This window comes from Cryptomeria japonica, chromosome 9, assembly GCF_030272615.1.
Source record: "Cryptomeria japonica chromosome 9, Sugi_1.0, whole genome shotgun sequence".
Classification (NCBI taxonomy): Eukaryota; Viridiplantae; Streptophyta; class Pinopsida; order Cupressales; family Cupressaceae; genus Cryptomeria; species Cryptomeria japonica.
Genome location: NC_081413.1, coordinates 545,027,685 through 545,049,687, shown reverse-complemented (window position 1 = coordinate 545,049,687; position 22,003 = coordinate 545,027,685). Strand labels below are relative to the sequence as shown.

Below are 22,003 nucleotides of genomic sequence, written 5' to 3'. Positions count from 1 at the left end.
TAATCAGATTTCGCACATACGTCTGTTTGATCTATAAGCATTTCAGATGACCACAACAGACAAAGCGTACTTACCTAATGAGAGTGGATGGCGAGAAATTGCCTGACTTTGCTGCGTGAAGACGAATGGACAATTCTGCAAATTTTTTGAATTCCAACGGTTATCTCCTTAATTCAAATTTTCACGGGAACTGTTTGAAAGGAATTTATCATTTTAAACGGTTTTTACCTTGGGTAACTAGCAATCTGAACTCGAACGATTTGGAATAGTTTATGCAGCGTTTTACCTTGAATATGAATTGCGCGAAATTGGCTCTCTTTCCCTTTCAAAATTAGACGTGATCTCTCTTTACATGGAAATGCAGCAGCATGGAGGGGGTTTATCAATTTTGAATTTCTATATCTGGGCCTGCGCTCAACGATTTTCGAAGAGGTAGAGGACTTTAGAATTTCAAACACGTTTTACCTTGAATGCAACTTCGGACCCTTTGGCGAATACGGAGGCCCCTCAAAACTTTAAACTTTGTTTTATCTAACCCTAAGGGCGGACTTCGGACCATAAACTCCCCTCAGAATTCCGCGATTTTAACACTTCTTTGCGATTTACAAATGACTTTAGACCATTTACACCCCTTTGGGATTCCGCGATTTTAACACTTCTGGCGAATTTCGGAGCGATTTACAAATGACTTTAGACCATTTACGCCCCTTTGGGATTCCGCAATTTTAACACTTCTAGCGAATTTCAGAGTGATTGGGGTTTTGGCGAACTGAAGATTTTCAGAGCTATTTAACATGTCGCAATTTCTAAAAACTTCGGACCCTAGGCCCATTTTCGCAAGTTTTCGCATCTTCAAACTTCGGAGCTTCAAGGCATTTTGCGATTTTGGCGATTTCCAGAGCTTAACGCCTTGCCAGAAAACTTCAGACCTTTCATATGATTCTACAAATTTCGGAGCATTAAGCGTTTTTGCAAGTTAGAAAAGGTTTCGGACCTTAATGCCTTTCGTAAAAAGCTTCGGACCTTTAAACACGTTTTGCAAATTTCGGATGTTTGGTGTTTTGGCGACCTGGAGATTTTTGGACCTAAACCCACCTTTTGCAAATTTCGGACTGTTTGAACTCTTTTGCAACTTTATCAAAATTTCGAATTTCAGCCCTAGGGTCTGAAATTGGGAGACTTAAGTGATTTTCGGACCTAAAGGGTCTTTTTGCAACATTTCGCATTATTTTCAGCTTTCGCCCCAGGGTCCAAAATTGGGCATTTCAAGTGATTTTCGGACCTAAAGGGTCTTTTTGCAACATTTCGCATTTTTCAGTTTTCACCCCAGGGTCCGAAATTGGGCATTTCAAGTGATTTTCGGACCTAAAGAGTCTTTTTGCAACATTTTGCATTATTTTCGGACCATGCAAGAAACTTTGATTTTTGAAATTTTCGCCCCAAGGTCCGAAATTCGGCCCCCTGGGCGATTTTAGCAATTTTTAAACCTTGTGAAATTTTAACATTTTGGCTTCTGGGTCCGAAATTGGGCCCATAAGGCAATTTTGGGAACTTATGCAAAATTCCGAACTTTAGACCAGTTTTCGCTAGATTCTACAAATTTTGGATTTTGGAGGCTACGAAACTCTAAGGCATATGGGCAAGTTTCGCAACTTTAAAAACTTCGGCATTTTGGCCAAAAAATTCACTCCTTCACCAGTAGGTGAAAATCATCCTTTACTCAAATCCCACAAACATCGCGGAGACAAACCTTATGCAATCTACTTCGTAGCTCTTGTGCAAAAAACGACGACTTTAGTCCTCGTGTGACCTTTAGACGGGCTGCTCTTGCTTGGCGGGCTTCGCCAATTTCTATCGCCTTATGCCTATCCAAGGTGATTTTCAAAATTTCGAACCAACTCTTGGCATTCGTGCCTGAGGGCTGGACTAGCCTGATGGATTCATCGGCTCATTTCTTTGACATCATCAATTAACGGACCAATTGCGGACTCGCTCGAAAGGAGGCGAGACACTTTGTGCGAAACTCAATAGGGCGAGGACGAAAGGCTCAAAAAAAAACAGGAAGGGGGACCCTGTCGGCAAGAGCGTGTGCAATGCACAACAAATGGCGACTCTGTTGGAGAAATGCTCCCAATCATTTCAGGGACGCAAGTCCGGATCGAACCCAGGGTCTCTAGTTAACCACCACGATTCAGACGAGAAAAGGAGAAGTCTTTCAAAACAAGATAGTGTCAAGGGTCAAATCGAATCACACGCAAATCGGATTAACTAGTGTGTGCAAGTGGAGTTTATTCCAGCTTAGAAAAAGTTGAGGCATCAATGTTTCACCGTGTCGAGATGCCCAGCGAGCTGATACTTCAAAAGCAACCTGGATAGAGCCCCACTGCCAGCAAGCGTTCATAGCCCCGGCGGAGTTATCGCCTATTAGCTCACAGATATTGCTCTGTTTCCGGCAAGAAAGTTTTACCTTTTTGCTCTGTACCGGTAGAGATGCCTGCATTCCCATTTGCCAATCTTATGCTTGGTATCAAATTGATTTCAGAGCGCTTTTCTCCTGATTCTTTTCTCTTTTTCTTGGCATAGTAGGCAGTGAAGCCTACGCGGGATTGAGCGTAACAATGGTCGCTGAAGCATAGCTTCAGACCCTTCATCGATGTAGTGTCCCTTTGATTAACAACTGATTGTATGCGATTTTAAAATGTGTTTGTGCAGTAATCACGATATCGGAGATAGGTTTTGACAAAAACAAGATCTTGCAGAGAAAGGTCATCTAGATTAAACCGACCTCATCATGGGGCGCTCCATCAATCAAGAGTCCTCCCCGAGCTTGGATCCTAGAAGTAGAAGGTTACAGAAATCTGGCATCGCTCCAAAGTTGTACATGGCATAGGCCTCCTTTCAAAATTGACAGGGATCCCGAAGCAGAAACAGGAAAGCAGGAAACTAAACTAAAACAAGAAACGGAAAACTAAACTAAAACAGGAAACCAAAAACTAAACTAAAACGGGGGAAAGGCTCAGAGAAACCTAAGGCTGGAAATAATGCTTGAGGAATTGACCATTCACAGGCAAGGGGACGTCCTCACCTGTTAGGGTCCTGAGTCGGAATGCATTCTCTCCCAAAATTTCAGAAATCTGGAAAGGACCGAGCCACAGATTATCAAACTTGTCGTGCTCTTCTTTCCACTCATGAGCTTTGTCCCAACAAAGGACGAGATCAGAAATGTGGAAGGCTTTTACTTCCGCCCTTCTGTCGAACCAACGCTTGACCACCTCTCGATGCTTAGCAAAATTATCTATGGCGTTGTCTCTCTTTTCTTCTAAGTATAATAGCTAGGACAACCTGGCCGCCACGGCATTGTCGATTCCTAGATATTCTCTCATGAATTGCAAGGTTGGTATTCTTAATTGTATAGGAAAGATGGGGTCGAGGCCATATACCAAATGGTATGGTGAAGTCCCAATGGCGGCCTTTGATCTGGTGCTGTCTACCCAAAGGGCAAATCGGAGTTGGGTATGCCAATCTTTCGGATTCTTGTTCAGAAGTTTTTTAATCACTTGCAGCAGATTCTTGTTAGTGGATTCCGCTAAACCATTGCCTTGGGGATAGTAGTTAGATGAAAATTTTAAGGTAATCCCATAATCAAAGGCCCAATTTGAAAATTTTAATGATGCAAAAGCCGAACCATTATCACAGACTAAAGCATGAGGACAACCAACACGTGTAATAATGTTCTCTTCTAAAAATTTAATAACAGCATCAACATTGCATTGCTTCAACGATTGAGCTTCAGACCACCTCGTGCAATAATCAGAAGCGGTTAGAATGTACCTGTGTTGTGTAGAAGAGGGCGGGTTGATCGTACCTATGAAGTCGAGCGCCCACTGGCCAAACGGTTTTACCTCTATGACTAGTTGGAGTGGCATGGCTGGGGTTCGCTCCTTAGTTGCGGATACTTGGCAAATATGGCAGATCTTCACATGTTCATGGGTGTCCCAGAATAAAGTAGGCCAATAATAGCCTGCCCTGAGGATCTGGTGGGCTGTTGCTAAGCCTGACCCATGACCTGTTCCAAACTTAGTATGGAACTATTCTATAATTTGGCGTGCTTCATCTCTGTTCACACATCTTAGGTAGATGCCCTCATGGTTCCTTCGATACAGTACAACGCCTTGCAGCATGAAATGGCTGCTCTTCATTCTTAGTGCCCTCTTTGGTACTGGATTAAGGCGCGATGGACATTTTTGATTAAGAAGATAGAAGGTTATGTCATCATAACACTTGTCTGGCGAGACTTGCGCACGATTCCTGAGCATTCAGACGTGAGGGTCTGTGTGAAAGCTTGACCTCGTACTAGCTTCATGGGCTGGATTTCAATGTCATACTCCTAGATGATGGTCACCCATTTGCCTCTCCTTTCACCTAGCTCATTCTGCATCAACAATGTCTTTACTGCAACATCCGGCACTATGGCATATATCTTACTCCTGAGTATATAGTGCCGGAATTTCCTGATGGCTTTGACCAGCGCATAAGCTTGCTTTTCAATATTCGGGTATCTTAATTCAGCCTCCTTCAGCGTAATGCTCATGAATGCTATTGAGTGTTCTCCCTCTTCTTCCTTTCGCTGAGTCAAAATTGCTGCGCAGGTGTGTTCAGAAGCGAAGGAATATATGTAAAATGGCCTTAGGTAGTCGGGGCTTACCAAAATTGGCGCCTGGACGATAGCTTGTTTGATCTCTTCGAACGCCTTCTTGGTCACTGGGGTCCATTCTATCTTAGCGTCTTTCTTCAGCATATCATTGAGAGGGCGAACTATTTCAGCAAATCCAGTTATAAATTTCCTGACAAAATTTATCTTCCCGAAATATGACTTAAGTTCTTTTTTGCTTGCAGGGAGATTGATCTGCAGTATGGCTTTGATCCTATCAGGATCAATTGATATCCCCCTTTTTGAAATAACATGGCCGAGAAGCTTACCTTCGGTCACGCCAAACATACACTTCTTGGGATTTAGAGATATCTCGAATTGACGACAGCACTGAAAAACTTTCTGCAGATCACTCACATGATCCGCCCTTTGCTTGGAGAAAACTGTTAAATCATCCATATAAATAATGATGCAGCGGCCTACAAGATCCTTAAAGGCGATATCCATGGCGCGCTGAAATGTAGCTCTTGCATTGATCAAACCAAAAGGCATTCTTCTATAAGCAAATATTCCCCACTTAGTGGTGAATGCAGTCTTGAGTCTGTCTTCATACTCGACCATTACTTGGTTGTACCCAGAATAACCGTCTAGGAAAGACATCATCTGGGATCCATTAACCATTTGCAAGACTCAAGGGAGGGCAGCGGGTAGTTATCTTTTTCTGATGCTCTATTTAGATTGCGGAAGTCGACACACAATTTGATTTCACCGCTCTTCTTCCTTACGGGAACTAGGTTGGCGACCCAGGTAGAATGGCGTACTGGAAAAATGATGCGAGCAGCCAGTAATTTCTTTACTTCTTGATAGATTAAAGGCTCGAGGAGGGCGTTCACTGACCGTTGCCTCTGTCTGAAAGGTTTTGAGTCTGGCTTAAGGGGTATGGTATGAGTTATTACTGAAGTATCATAAGTTTTGAGATCCTCATACCCCCAAGCGATGATATCTGGGAATTCTTTCATGTTTCTGAGGATTCCATCTCTCTCTTGAAATGTACATACTTTGCCAATCAGCACGTTCTTTGATTCTCTTGCGTGCCAACGTTGATTTTATTGCAGGCGCCTCCTTCAGAAGTACCTTCCTTGCGAGACTTGAGCTGGTCCCAGTCGAAAATCCTTTCCAACTGTACCATACCTCTAGGAATGGTATGTGTCTTGAGATTCAAGACTCCTCCTATGTCAATCTCAGCCTCTTCAGGTTCTTCTTCATCAATAATTTGTGTCGCAAACACATCTGAGCTTGTAATGAAGTCGATGATGTGCTTATCATCATCGAACACCTGGAAATTAGTAACATTGTCCGGGACTGATGGGACTGATGTTAACTCCACTATAAATTTCTTGAAACTTTGCATTGATAGAGGCTCGAGCATACTTGCGGCCTGTGCCAATGAATCAGCAAACTGGTTTTGTGATCTGAATATGGTCTTGATGTTGAAAGCATCGAAACTTTCAATTATGTCCCACACACAGTCGCGGTAGACGTTGAGTCTCTTGTCATGGCAGGTATATTGTTTTCGCACTTGCCGGACTACCACTTCGGAATCTCCGAAACAATGCAGGATCTGAGCTCCTTTCTTGATGGCTAGCAGCAAACCATGAATCAAAGATTCATACTCTACTATATTATTGGTACAGTGAAATTGCAGTCAATAGGAGGCCAAATAGGTTTCACCGGTGGGGCTTATCAGTTCTACCCCTGCTCCAGCTCCTCGCTTGGACTTTGAACCATCAAACCTTCGAGTCCAAGTCTGATTTGGGCTGGCAACCTTATTCGTTGCGATTGTTGGGCCTATTATTTCATACTTTTCTTGCTCAAGAGGTATCCTTTCAAGGAGCTCTGGGAAAGCAGTGTCTTCTGGCCTGAGAGTATGGGTTTGCAGCACCTCTAAATGTCTCTTCCATGCCTGATTTAATGTTGTTCTGCATAATGAACATGTTATTTCTGAATGGGCGGCATCGTGAACTCTGCACCAGCCGGTGAGAAGTAGATCCTTAATAGAATCTTGACGGTTCAGATGATATTTGCATCCCATTTATGGGTATGGGCAGCCATGCTTTATGGATGAATCTAGGCCACTTGTTTAGATTAAATCTAGGCCATTCATCCTTTTTTGAAGTCTATTTAAGGGACTGGTTTTCCCTCATTTTTGTAAGAAGTTCTTGGATTGTTGCAAAAGCTCTGGCAAAATTTACAAGAATTAATGCAAAGATTAAGATTGTTTTCAAGTTTCCTTGTGAGTGCATGGTCTCCTCCTTCACTTAATTTAGAAATCTTTCAATTATGTTTATTTCCTTTACGTAGCTTTTTCAAGCAAGCATCTGATAGAATCCTCGTAGTTCACACCATTGGGGAACGGCCGATTGCCTTTCTCTCTGCATGGTTAATCTGAACCCCTTATGCTTAGTTCGGTTATTGAACACTCACTATGAATGTAAAAGTTCTAATGTTGTACTTGATAACATGAAAATCTTGTTTTCCTTTGAAGATTGCACTGGATTTATGCAAACATTGTGCTTAAGTAGCTGGTGATGTTTAATCTAGTTTCTTGGAGGTGTCTGTCTTCTTGACTGAATTTGCTATCTTAGTTAGAATTTACATTTCATGTATCTCTCTCTCCCTATCCTTCCCTCCTTTTTCCCCTTTTTTATCCAAAAAATCTGCAGTCCCATTAAAACAGTATCAACTTAACCGAAATCATTTGATAAAAGATTATAAAAGTTCCAAGGAACTTATCTATAAATTACCCATCCAACATAACTTCCCCTTGTGTTTCCAGCATAAACACATCAAACCATTGAGAAATCCTGCAGTCAACACCTGACAAAAGAAACCTTGAGGTTATCCCCTTTGATCAAAACGCAGAAAATAGCATTAGGGATTGCCTTATCTCAAGAGAGGATAGGATACTCAGCTGGTTATTCTATTCTGTGTTGGCCGTATGGAGTTTGCAGTAATGCGATTTCAGACAGGTCAACAGAAAGTCAATGTGACTTCGTTATTGGAAGAGAATAATCTTTGGGAAATTGTAAAAGATGAGGCGAAACCACCCACAGATTCACAACAGTTAACTCATGAAAAGATAGACGTAAAAGCTAAGGCAATGATCATGGATGCAATAAAGGATCATTTAATTTCTCAATTATCTAAAAAGAAAACAGCCAAGGAGATGTTTGATGCTCTAGTTAGTCTTTACCAAAGTAAACATAAACAAGAAGATGATATTGCAAAACAAACTCAGATCCATAGAGATGACTAAATCAAATGCAGTTACCAATTGCCTATTGAAGGTCACACAACTTCATGACCAAATTGCAGTAGTTGGAGATAAGGTTTTAAATGCAAAGCTAGTCAACTTGGCATTGAATAATTTTTCATATTCATGGCAAGCATTTGTGTAGGGTATTTGTTCTTGAGAAAATCTTCCATATTTTGAAAGACTGTGAGATGACTCTAACCAAGAGGAAACTTGAATGGAGTCAAAAGCTAGCAAGAAGGGTGGTGAAAACAATTTAGCTCTCTATGGATAGACAAAGAAAAGTAAAGGAAAATGGCCTATCAAGGAAGGGTAAGGGAATGGATGAGGATTTTTCCTCACAAGAAGGACTAAAGGACTTGAGTAAAATCAAGTCCTTCATTTGTCATAAATTCAATCATTATAAATCAAAGTGTCCAAACAAGGACAAAGGGAAGCAACAGCAAAAAAAAGTGACAGCTTTTGCAAAAGATAAGATTACTTGTTTCGCTACAAAGTTTGGCAAGGATTTCTCAATGTTGTATTTCTTCTATTTTGAATTTGATGGATGCTTGGTATGTGGATAGTAAGGCATCTCGACATATAACATCAGCCAAGTAGTATTTTACCAATTTAAAACAACGTAACTCTAAAGTTCAGGCTAAGTTTGGTGATGCCAAGTATCCAATAGCAAGAGCTGGTACAATTCCCTTTCAACAACAGTCAAGCACTCTATAGATTTTGATAATGTTTTGTTTGTTCCTAGTCTTGGGAAAAAATTGTTTTCAATTTCAGTTTTGGAAGATAAGGGATATGCAATTGAATTAAAGAATAAGCAAGTCCTTGTCAAGCTAAAAGAATCTTGCCTAGATACTGCATAAGTAAGAGAAGGCAATCTATACAAGTTATAGGGTGAACCGATTTGTGCAAGTTATGGCATGAGAGGATGGGACATCTACATCACAAAGTATTGCCTATATTACGGGAGATAGTCACAGGGCTTCCAAAATTCAGCATTCATCAATAGTATGTAAAGGATGCAGACATGGCAAGCATGCCAAGGCTGCTTTCCCAAGCTCAATCAATTTAACGAAGCATGTATTATATTTCCTTTATTGATAACTTCTCTCACAAGGCTTGGATATACTTCGTAAAGACCAAGGATGAGTTCTTTAGCAAGTTTCAAGAATTCAAAGCTCTAGTTGAAAATTAGACAAGAAGATCAGAGTCTTGGGATCAAACAATGGAGGAGACTATACCTCCAAGGAGTTTGAAGGTTTTTGCAAGGAGGTAATGATCAAGAGGGAATTAACTATTTTGTAGAACCCACAACAAAATGGGGTTGTGTTGATGTGTATTTTGTACACGACCAAACACAGAATAAAATACCTAAAGGTACCTTATCCTCTATTGAGCAAAGTTTCCCGACTGCTAAAGATCTCGCCGAAGGATCAGTCGAGGCAACTCCAAGGTTCTTGTATGTAGATTCTCTACTCGTGGATAAGCTCTTTGTGGTATGATGTGATTTTGCTGGAATCACAAGGGGACTTACACTTGATGACTAAACGTCTGATTTGCTTTGAACATTGCTGGAACACAGAATTTCACTAGCCTAGATTTTGAAAAAAAAAAGGAAAAGGATGAGGGCGAGGAAAGGATCTAATTCTAACACTAAGAATGTAGGAGCAATGAATGATCTTTTATGAAATTCTAACTAAGTCTTGTTTTGACATCCCAAGACCATCTCCACAAGGTTAGTGCGATCTTCGGAGGAAAACTTTATGATGTTCAGATCTTCGCTGCAGGCATAGACACCATCAGGCTGATGCATATCAATGAAGAAGCAACAATTGAAGTTAAGCTTAAGCTAAATGATTCCAATTGACTACACAAGGCAAGTCTGCAATCAACAAACTGCTAGTAGTATGGATATACGAATTTCACCATCAATCAAACACATTTCTTCCACTCATCTAATAACATGAAATCAAATATGAGAAGTATAGAGACCATGCAAATTGTTGAATCGACCCATAAATTTCACCATTTCTTCAATGAAGTTTTACAAGTCTTTTACAACAACATCTTGGCAACAATCTTTGCCTTCTCTCTCTATTCTACTTTAATTGTTATTCTATCAACTGACTATTCACTATTTCTAACTATTCACCTTCTAACTACTAACTAACTATTAGCCTTTACAAATGAGGAGCCAGGGCTTATATAGTGCCCCCAATACAATTCAATGGCTTAGATCAATTTGAGATCAATGGCCAAGATTTTACAATAAAACCCTAATTAGGGTTTGTTACAACAAACTTAATTCTGACCAATGAAATAATTGCATTATTTGGACACATGTCTTCTCTGGAATATTCGACCAATGGATAGCCGGGGTAGGTACATCGAAGTTAGTGCCATCTTTGATGAGTCAGGTACATTGAATCTGGACATGTTGAAGTGGACCAACCCGACTGGAGGAGTGATGACTGGGATGCCACCTTGTTTGACACTTGGTTGATGTTTAATTTGGTGATGTTGAGAAGCTAACTTTAGTTAACTCTTCTGAAACTATCTGCTTCTCCAACGGACCCTTGCTCTAACCTCCTTTGTCTTTGATGTGCAGGATGGATGGTGTACCTTTCCTTCAAATGTTGGACTGGAAGAGGTCGTCTCTGATGATGCTGGACCGGAGAAGGTCGTCCTTGTCTTGGTCTGGTTTTGTGGAGGTCGTACTTGATCTCTACACAAAAGCTTAAAGTTAGGGTTTGAGCATAATATCTTAAGGTATAGGATTTAAGACCTTTCAAGGAAATAACTAAATATTAATTTGAAAATAATGTGATAAATCATAGAATTATGAATTTTCAAATTAATATTAATTATGAATGGAAATCAGATTGCACAAGACTTAGATTTTCAAAGGATTGCTATGGAAATCAAACTAAAATCTTGAACAAACTTTCAAAAATCTGATCATCCATACCTCTCCCTTGATTTTTAGCTATCAACCTTTGAAAAATGAATGAAGAGAGATGAGAATTTGCTGGACAAGGACGTTTGATCTGAATTTCAGGTCCTCCTTTGGATGAATTAAGTTTCAATCAGCCTTCAAAAAGAATTTCGCCCTCAACTAGCTTCTCTAAATCTGGAAATTCGCCTTCAAACACCTTCCAAAATCTGGAAATTATCCTCCCACTTGCTCAATTTCGCACCTCCAAATCTGCTCTTCAAGTTCGCATGAGAGATAATGAAAGAATGATTTGAATTTGTTAAAATGCACCTCCCTTATATAGGGCGCTCACCTTGATTTCCCTCAAGGCCGACTTGGCAAATAGGGAATAAAATAAAATAAAACTCCTCTCAAAGGATGGCCGACTTGTTTGTAAAGGCATAATAATGATTTTTGAGCGCTCAAGCATAATTTTTAATTTTTTAAATTAATTCCAAAGCTCAAAGGTGGATTTTTTCATTTATTTTAAGGCTTAGAAATTAATTAATCAAATTATGAATGCCTTAATTTATGTGAACTTGTTTTAGTCTTCCAAATGTCTTGTAATAGGCAATTTTAGTGAAAGGCTATAGGCTAGCTTAGGAAATGTTAAGGCTTGATTAAAGCTTGATGAATCTTCATTCCTTAGGCATGAAAATATTCAAAGTGATGAAGGCTTAAATTATTTCAAGGCTTATTTGAACCTCTCATCTAGGCTTGTTTGCTTCATCAATCAACATTCTTACAATCTAGGTTTGCCATCACAATTTTGCAACTTGCCTTCAACTTAGCCTAAACAAGGTGAATAATAGGTGTTTTCAAGAATTTCGCCCTGGACCCTTTGGAAGGGTCAGGAGCGATTTTCTCTTTTTAGGTCAAAATTCACCTTTGCTTGATCATTGACCTTCTCTGAGGCAATCTCCAGGGTCTATTCATCGCAACCACTGAGTTGGCTCAACAATATTTTGAAGGAAACACTGCATTTTGGGTATTTCGCTCTGGACCCTTTGGAAGGGTCAGGAGCGAAATTCACCCTTCAGGCCAATTTTCCAATCTCTTTCACTTCAATTCATCAAAATTTCTTCAGTTTGAATCCACTTCTCAACTTGCTAGCATTGGTTTGATCCTCACAAGGCGAAAAAGGCCAATTTTGCTCAACAACCTAGCCAGGGGCAGGACCTATCCAGAATTTCTCTCTGGACCCTTTGGAAGGGTCAGGAGCGAAATTCTCACTTGAGCTCAAAATTTACATTTTTTGAAGGTCATAATTTCTCCAAGGCATTCTAAATAGTCTCTTTCACTTTTGTTTAGGCCTGGTTTAACTCAAATCTTGAAGGAAAAGGTGACTTTAGGGTTTTTCGCTCTGGACCCTTTGGAAGGGTCAAGAGCAAATTTCTTGTTTATAGATCCCTTCTTTGTTAATGCATTAGTAGCTTCTGCAAGATAAGACTCTCCTAACTCTCTACTCTGTTATTAGTTTACTCATTCATGCTTTATGTTTATCAGACTATAACATAGATCATAATTATGATATTGATATTGGATAATGATGGATTAGATTGACGATCTACTTAACTATGTTAAGCGTCAATCTAAAGGGCTATCGGGCTACTAACCCGATAGCATATTAATGTCAATTCATATATGAATCAGCATTAATATGCTATCGGGGTATTAACACAATAGCATATAATGCTAACGGTAATTGTTATTGTTTACTTTATATTGATCCATTATTATATGCTTGATACCGATTCATTATCGAGTATGTTTTATCTGAAACAATTAACAAATACCGATTCATGATCGGATGTGTTTATAAGCGCTGTTATCATTAACAGTGATACCGATTCACCATCGGGTATGTTCATAAGCATTAAATGATTCATTATCGGTTATAAGCATTGTTATCATTATACCGATACATTACTGTTTGTAGCACCGATTAGTTATGGATCGGTTAATGTTAGTAAGGGTCACGACCAAGTGACATCTTGGTCGGACATGTCTGAAAGACATGTCCGATCAAGGTGCCACTTGATCGTGGCCATCCTACTACTTATACATTATTCAAACCAAAGGAGATGACACTGAAATCGATACATGTTCATCCTCCTAACCTGCAGTAAAAGAAAGATAGCAATATTAGTGTCATAGTCATAATATCAGAATTAAAATACACCATCCTGCATATAACCTATTCATTAAATTGGAAATTACAATACTTTTACATTCTTCATCATTTCATCTTGAATTCACCTCAGAAGGCAAGGAAACACTTCTCTTCTTTCACCCAGTCAGAGATTGATTTGATTTTGCAAGGCAAAATAGGAGTTTTTAGGATTTTAGCCCAAGACCCTTTGGAAGGGTCAGGAGCGATTTTCCTCCTCTGGCCTAGAATCATCACTTTTGGAGACAAACATCAACTCAAAGACAATCTCAAGGGCATATTTTACCTTGGTCTAGGCATAGCTTAGCATAAATTTGAAAGGAATAAGTAGATTTTAGGATTTTCGCTCTGGACCCTTTGGAAGGGTTAGGAGTGAAAATCTTGTTTTAGGGCTATTTTGCCATCCTTTCAACTTCAAATCACCTCCAAGACTTAAAACACTTTGCCTCACTCCTCTCTAGGTCATAAAAACCAAAATCTTGACTTGATTTGCAAGGAAAAAGGGGAATCTTAGAAATTTCGCTCTGGACCCTTTGGAAGGGTCAGGAGCAAAATTCTCATTAGGCTTCAAAATTTGCATTCTTGGCAACCAAAATCCACTCTATGGCAATCCAAATGCCTTCTCACACCCTTGTCCAAGCTTGGCTTTGCTCAAAATTTGGAAGAAAAGATGATTTTAAGGATTTTCGCTCTGGACCCTTTGGAAGGGTCAGGAGCGAAAATCACTTCTAGGCTCAATTCCTTCATCTTTCATGGTTTATAGCAATTCAAAGTCAATCTTAGGGGCAAATTCATCTTGATTTCACCTTATCCCACACTTGATCGAGCAAAAACTTGATAGCAAAAGAGGTTTTGAGAAAATTCGCTCTGGACCCTTTGGAAGGGTCAGGAGCGAAATTCTCATTCTTGACCAAAAATCATCATTTTTTCCACTTGAAACTTCATTGCAAGGTCGGATTTCATCTTTCATTGCCCTAGGAACAAGGTTTCATGTCCAAGAAAGGTCAAAAAGTAGGCTAATAAGGAATTTCGCTCTGGACCCTTTGGAAGGGTCAGGAGCGAAATTTCCTTTCCTAGCTAGAATCCTTCATTTTCACAACTTCTAAACATCCTCAAAGGCTAAATCATGCTCATTCTTCTTCTCATCATGTCTTGGTCATCAAGATTTGGCTAAACAAGGAAAGAAATGCCTCTTAGAGAGATTTTCGCTCTGGACCCTTTGGAAGGGTCAGGAGCGAAAATCTTGACTTGGGCTAGATTCTTCATTTTTCCAATTCAAAATATCTTCAAGAGGCAAAGACAAGTTATTTCTCTTCCATCCACGTCATAACAAATCAAAACTTGATCTTCTTTATTGCAAAAATAAGAGCTTTTAGGAATTTCACTTTGTACCCTTTGGAAGGGTCAGGAGCAAAATTTCCCCTTTGGTCCAAAATCCTTCATTTCTCAACGCTTTCAAACACTTCAAAGGCAACAAGAATGTCCATCCTTCCTTCCAAGATACCCTGCAAATCAAAAATTAGTCAAACTTAGGAGGAAATGAGCTTTAAGAAGATTTTCGCTCTGGACCCTTTGGAAGGGTCAGGAGTGAAAATCTCATTCTAGGCTAGATTACTCACTTTTCAAACTTCAAACCACTTCAAGAAGCAAACTTAGATCATTTTCCACCTGAGGAAGAAGGTTTCAAGGTCAAACAAGGTAGCAAATGAAGTTTATGATGAATTTCGCTCTAGACCCTTTGGAAGGGTCAGGAGCGAAATTCTCCTTTAGGCCAAAATCTTGTTCTTCAAAATCAATCAAACTACTTCTCAAGGCAAAAGCATACCCAATCATCTCCCATCAAGCCAACGCCTAGCCAAAATAAGGAGGAAAACAAGAGATATAAAGATTTTCGCTCTGGACCCTTTGGAAGGGTCAGGAGCGAAATTCCTAATCTTGGCCAAGATCCTGACTTCATTTTCACATTTCTTCATTCAAGCCTGGGAATGCGTTAGCTCTAGGTTTTGATCAAAGTAGAATGTCTTATGGAGAAAATCGCTCTGGACCCTTTGGAAGGGTCAGGAGCGAAATTCGCTTTGGACCCTTTGGAAGGGTCAGGAGCGAAATTTGACATTTTGGACTCTCCGTCAGGATCATTTTATGCAATATAACATTTAAGCATAAGTGAATACTTTAAGTTATATTCCATATATACTTTCAGGATGTTTGAGAGTGGTTTCGGACCTCCAGGAGTTATATTGCAAAATCTAGTTTTTGGAGGATTCTTCAGTTTTCCAGACTTAGTCAAATTTCAGGATCAGGACATTCCAGACTTAGCCAAATTTCAAGGCATTTGAAGATCAGGATGACATTTCAGACTTCATCACTCACCAACTTGACCTAGCTCGGACCTTTAAGAATGATACCCACTCACAAAGCAAGACACAATTAGCAACAAGAGCAAAACCAGGCCCTAAGGAAGACTCTCAAAGAAACCCTAATTCTGGGGTCCTGTGGACTCACCTTGGCTCAAGCAAAGCCTGTAATCCAACGATCCCCTCGACAACACTCATCCTGCAAAGGCTAATAGACAAAACCCTAAAAGACCTAGAAAACAAACCCTAGAAAGCAAAAAAGCAGGGGTCCCCATTTGCAATGGGGCGATGTGTGAATACGTCACAACAGGTTGCAAAGTGGAAAATTAATCCATTATATGGGCTGCTAAGGCCATGATTCATGACCAGGATTTACTGATGTTTCTATAGGAAAAAGCATGTAACATAGCAATCTATATCCAAAGTGGGCAATGTAAAGTTGTCTAGTTTACATTCATTAACCTAGAAAGAAGAGGACCAAGTTGAAAACTTCCACCAAGGTATGTAAGTGGGTTATAGTGAGATTTCAAAGGCCTACAAGGTCCATATTCCAAAGCAAAAGGAAGGTAGTATTCAGTAGGGTTGTAATTTTTGAGGAAGACCTTCCATCCAAAAAGTCCCATGAGCTCATTCCAATAATAGAGGTTGAGGAGCAGGAAGCTCCAAAGGTTGAGTCTTTGTCTCCGAAGATACCAACGGTTTCCAATTAGAACAACAATATTCAAATAGACTTTAACCCCTTTTACTTCTGTTAGACCTCAATGGTTCACACACGCATTGAGGGATGCTCAAGAGAATGTCAAAGTTCCCAGGAGTACATTCAAGGACAGTAGGCCTCCAAAGAAGCTTCCCAACTACATGGCATTGAGTAGCATCATATAGGTAGAGCCTCCCAACTTCCAGGAAGTTGTAAACCAACAAGTTTGGCAAAATGTTGTGGTGGAAGAATACACATCTTATAATATACTGTCCCAATTTCCTTTCCAAAATTTGTACATTTTTTATAAAGATGCTACACAAATGTTTGGTCTAACATTTTGCATGCACTGAAATATGAGGGAATTTTGTTTGCTACTACTTTGAAGGTTTAATTGGAAAGTTTAGAACAAAATATTGGCACAAAAACTCATTCAACAATCATTAGTTTAATGGAAATATTACATCAAACAGTTGCCATACATGCTATATGTCCAAAAATTAAGAAGTTGAACATTACAATTTGCTCGCCTAAGAAACAAAGTACAAAAATGACATTTTGTTTTCGTGTCCTCATTGGAATTCATGTGTCAACCTCCAATGTGTAGTTATCAACAAGTCACTCCACCCTCTAGGCACTAGATCATTCCAAACCCCAATATCACCCCTTTCATCTTGTTAGCAACTCCCATTTCCTATGCCAACAATAGGACATGCTCACTAAATGATTTGATCACTCTAATTTTGCTACTAGGCACCCTACAATCCTCACAACACATCCGTGAAGAATGGCGACTAGCCAAAACACCCTCAAATGCCACAAATCTGCCCCAAAGTTGAAACTCCTAGCAATTAATAGCAGTTAATGTTAGCGTCCAGCAAAAAAAGAAGTCTCACGTCCCACTTTGGAAAAAATACTCATTCCCAACAAGAAAACAATAATATATATATATGTTTCATTCTTATTAACTGATTTTTCCTTATGGATAAAACCTCTAATACACCTTTCACCTATAAATTCGGAGAGAATTAATAATTTATCATTAGCTTGCAAACCTCCAATAAATTATTTAATCTTCAATTGTTTGGTGCCTATGTGAAACCTATGTGATTCCACCTGCAAATCAGCTAGGGTAGATGTCTCATCACCAAAACCAATTCCCTTAGGGTTTTCATCCTAGGGTTTTCTCTCACTAAAAGCTTCAAGTTTCCACAATGAAAATAGAATCAAGCATATGCAAATGAGTTTTCAATTCACCTTTTATGTTTTCCTCAAAGAACATTCTGGAAGGTACTTTTTCAATTCCTGCCTTTGAATAAATCAATAAAGCACTTTAAAAAAGTGACTTTACAATAGTTGTTCTTTCAAATCAATTAAGTCACCATTTCAAATTAATTAAAATGTCATTCGAAAAATTATTTTATTGGACAACTTTATTTAATTAATTATATCATTCCATAACAGTGCTTGAAATTAGCCTACAGGAATTAAATAGGCTAAAAGGGACACTTTCGTCTACTCCATGGAAGGAGACATTACAAACCTCCCTTCCCAAAATTGCTTGTCCTCAAGCAATTTAAGATTTCAATGTTGCAAAATACATTCATCCTCCCATGTAGCATCATCTAGCAATAAGTGCTTCCACTCAAAGAAACGGGACTCGGACTTGGCAAGGCTAAATTGTCTCGAAACTCGGGACTCAAAGTCAAAACTCGGCTCAGACTCGGATGGACTCGACAAAGTGAAAAACTCAAGAAATTTAGAGATTTTTAAAGATTTAAAACTTGTTTCATGCACTCTTTATTAAATACACCTTAAAGACACAATAACATAATCAAATAGAAGCTAATTTGATTACATACACAAGTATACATCAATCACATAAGCATAAATGCAAATTGTAGCTGAAGGAAATAACAAACATAGATACATAAATATTGTCAAATGTATACAATATTACAAAACTCATGGAATAAAAAATTCATGTCATCATATAATCAAATGTTTCATACAAATACCAAAAGTAAAAACAACTACAAGCCTATGGCTTAGAGGAGCCTGCATCCCCCAGCCCCAGCCCTGGCCCCTTGCGAAGGCGTCTAAGGTAGGTCTTGGATGATTCAACAGCCATAGCCTCTCCCCGTGACACCATGCCACCTCACCAACATCAGAAATCTATGTGTCACTGTCTACCTCTGACTCTATTGTCTCTGCTTGTGTTCTACGCTCCTCCTCTGCCATGGCTACAGCCTCAGCCTCTGCATCTACCTAGTCGACCCAATCAATGTCGTCCTCACTAAAGACAGGTTCTGTCTCAGAGGCCCACTCGGCTTCAGGATCAACCTCATCTAGAATGATAGGGGTGATGTCAGCCAATGCATTCCTTCTCATTTTGAGGTGGAGGTTGTAGTGAGCAAAGACAAGATCGTTCATCTTCTCCACAGATAATCTATTGCGCCTCTTGGAGTGTATGTGCTCAAACATACTCCAATTGCGCTCACAATCAAATGCGCTGCATGGTTGGCTCAAAATGCGAATGGCCAACTTCTGAATATTTGGTGTTTTTGGGCCAAAAAAGCTCCACCAATTATCTGAATTTGAAATAAGAAAAATAAAAAAAATCAGTCTCACTCTCGACTCTCATTTAACAATATGTAATAAAATTAAAATTATGCCTTAGAATGTATTTTTACTTGGCATCATAGTTGTCCTACTTTCTTTGCAGATAGTACGAGAGAAGTTCCCCCCTTGAGCATTTGAAAACAATTGTATCTCTCCAATAAGTTCGGTCTGAGTACAACCAGCAGCTGCCATCTTCTCCATGACTGAGTACAGACCACTAAGAACCTCCTCATCCGCCTTGAAATTAGGGCTGAAATGGAATGCTGGATTTAGATAATATGCTGCTGCATGGATGGGTCTGTGAAGCTGATTATGCCATCTCCTATCAATGATATCCCAAATGGGACGATACCTGCTCTTGTTAATGCAAAATGAACTTATTATAGATATAGATAGATGTAAACTAAATCAAATTCAGCCTTCTATTTGCAGGTAAGTATCTTTAAATTCAGTTCTTTAACTTCTTTAGACTCAAGTAGAGAAAGACAAATCACAGGTATGTAGAGATGTCTTTAGAATCTAATATCAAAGAATGCAGTAGACGATTTGCAACTAGTATAGAATCAGTTACTTATCTGTACTTTGACTGATATGAAGCAGTGCCTGATATATAATATTGCTCAAGTCCACCTTGATCACCGATAGACCTCGCCCAAGTAAGTATACAGTAATGTCTGATATGATGATTAATTCACTAATAGTGAATGCCCAGCACTTGAAAATATATATTCAATCTGCAGTATAAACTGCCCTTAATATGATGTCGATCTGCGATATAGAATGCCTTGGATATTGTTATCAATCTGCAATATCAAATGAATATATAATGTCAAACTATATCTTGTGAATATATGAGTCGCTGGGATTATCTCTGCTGAAGAATACAAGTCATTTATCAATTTCAATGATTGCATTCTTCCATCGAATGAGGCTATATATGAATTGTAGAACCAATCCATGGTCGTTTGTGTCTCTTCAATATCAAACGGTATGTCTTAATGGTTAGTTAGTAATCACTAGCCCGAATCATATGAATCTGATTAGTTAGTAAGTACTAACTAACTATTAGTATGTTAACAATACAAACATGGATCGAACTATAATTCAATCGCATCTCCAGCACTTAACATTTGATATTGATTCATATATGTCTCAAGTTCATCTTAGATGTGAAGATATTAATCCAAGTCTTACATCGGTATGGTTTGTGCTTCAGTTTGTATATATATATGTGAATATATGCAAGGCATATGTTCACATATATATATACAAATAGATCTCAGTAATCTGACCATAGCTACAATATCTTCAAAAACTCTCATCTCCTCCATAGACGGATTTGATGGCCTCCTTGGCCCTATCCATGCCCTCACTGAATATGTAGCCCATTGCAAGCTTTTCCCCATCCGCAACTCGCAAGAGAACTACCAAGGGCTTAACAAACTGCAAAATTGCAAATATTGTGTAATTTATAAAAATGAGCAAATAAGAGAAAATGATGAACAAATTATAAAATAGAAACTTAATTGTAGAATTTATAAAAAATTTACCTTCACAATCTCATCACAAGGGGTCCAAAAGCCTCCCTCATCAAAAATGCAGTCTGCCATATCTATACCTGCAGTTGTAGCAGCGTAGGATGAGGAAGACCACTCCTCACCAACAATCATACATCTCAAGGCCGCCTTACAGCAAAGCATGGACTGTAATGTAATGAAGTTAGTGCCAAATCTGGTGATTCCAAGATGAGATAACTCCCTGTGCTCTGTGTATTGCCTCATAAGAGCTAACACCCATGAATGATTATATATAAATTTGCAAATATTTTTTTCCCTTTCTACACATCTCTTAACCCATGGGAGTTTTCCAATATCCTCCAACATGAGGTCAATGCAATGGGCAACACATGGAGTCCAAACTATAGATGGGTGCCTCTCAATCAGAATTTTACCTGCAGCAACATAATTTGATGCATTGTCGGTGACTACCTGCACCACGTTCTCCTCACGCCTCATGGATCACCTCCTCTATTTTCTCACATAGGAATGTGGCATTTTTGCAGTGTGTGGAGGCATCAATGGACTTGATGAAAACAGTGCCCCCTGAAATAAAAAATAAAGCAAGATCAATGATCATTCAATAAATCATTAAATAAAAAATAAAAAAAATTAATGACTAAATGAAATTAAAATTAATCAATCACCTGCGGAAGAAACAAGAAAATTAAGGAGAGTTCTATTTCTCCTATCCGTCCAACCATCAGTCATGATGGTGCAACCTGTCCTACTCCATATGTGGCGTTGATCCTCTAATTCCCTCTTCACATCACGCACTAAATCAGTCATAATTGGTCACCTTAAATCAGATTCAGAAGGGGCTTTGAACCTCGCCCCGCATATGGTAAGGGCATCAACCATTTCTTGCCAATAAGGAGACCTGTCACAAATAAATTAAATGACATAAGTAAAGTATGTACTATGTAGTTGTACGACAAAAAATCAAACAAAGAATCAAACTATAAAAATTAAAACAATCAAACAAAAAATATTCACCTGCCTGCAAAGAATGGAACACTGTAGTAGACCCAAAACCTGCCAACTGCCATTTTAGCGGCATCATGGACCTCCTTGTTCCAACCCATGCTCTCAAGCGACTGTTGGGACCCAGGAGTAGTGCGAGGCTCAAAGAAGGAATCCAACCTAGATTTACAAATTCTAGGACCAATGCTAACACTCCCACTTACACTAGCAGTGCTAGGAACATGAGCAGTAGCACTAGCAGAAGCAAAAGCACTAGCACTGTGAGTGGGATGATATGAAGGCATGGAAGAAGGCCCTCCAACACAACCTAAACCAATGGCCGTGAAATCATCCTTTTGCTTCTTTGCCATTTCCTTTTTTTGTTCAAGTGCTTCAACTGCCACATAGCACTCACGTGTAGCCTCAGTAGTTGCTCCAGGGCATGGGTCGGCATCATGGCCACGTACGCCAGCAATATGGTATTTCAATCTATATATGCCTTCATGGAATATTGTTTTGCAAAATTTACACTTTGTCTACCATTTTTTTTGCCTAGGAAAATATTCATGAAATTTCCAAGCGGGGTCCTTTCTAAGTGGGGGTCCAGAACCAGACATTGTATGATAGTTTTGTGAAAATTGAGGCAAATAAGAGAGTCAAGGTTGCTGCAATAAGACATTATTACAAATACAAAAAAAAAATATTT

General features: G+C 39.2%; 2 protein-coding genes across 5 annotated transcripts in view; both read right to left on the bottom strand.

The window, feature by feature from the left end:
• LOC131061007 (uncharacterized) overlaps positions 1–22,003 on the bottom strand; it is a 133,065-nt gene that overhangs the window by 64,932 nt on the left and 46,130 nt on the right. The window lies entirely within an intron of this gene.
• Positions 18,180–19,186, bottom strand: LOC131061008 (uncharacterized). Its single transcript, XM_059210914.1, has 2 exons — positions 18,850–19,186; positions 18,180–18,747 (listed from the first exon to the last, which is right to left on the bottom strand). The coding sequence occupies exons 1-2, from the start codon at positions 18,977–18,979 to the stop codon at positions 18,425–18,427; spliced, it is 453 nt and encodes a 150-aa protein (XP_059066897.1). The 5' UTR covers positions 18,980–19,186; the 3' UTR covers positions 18,180–18,424.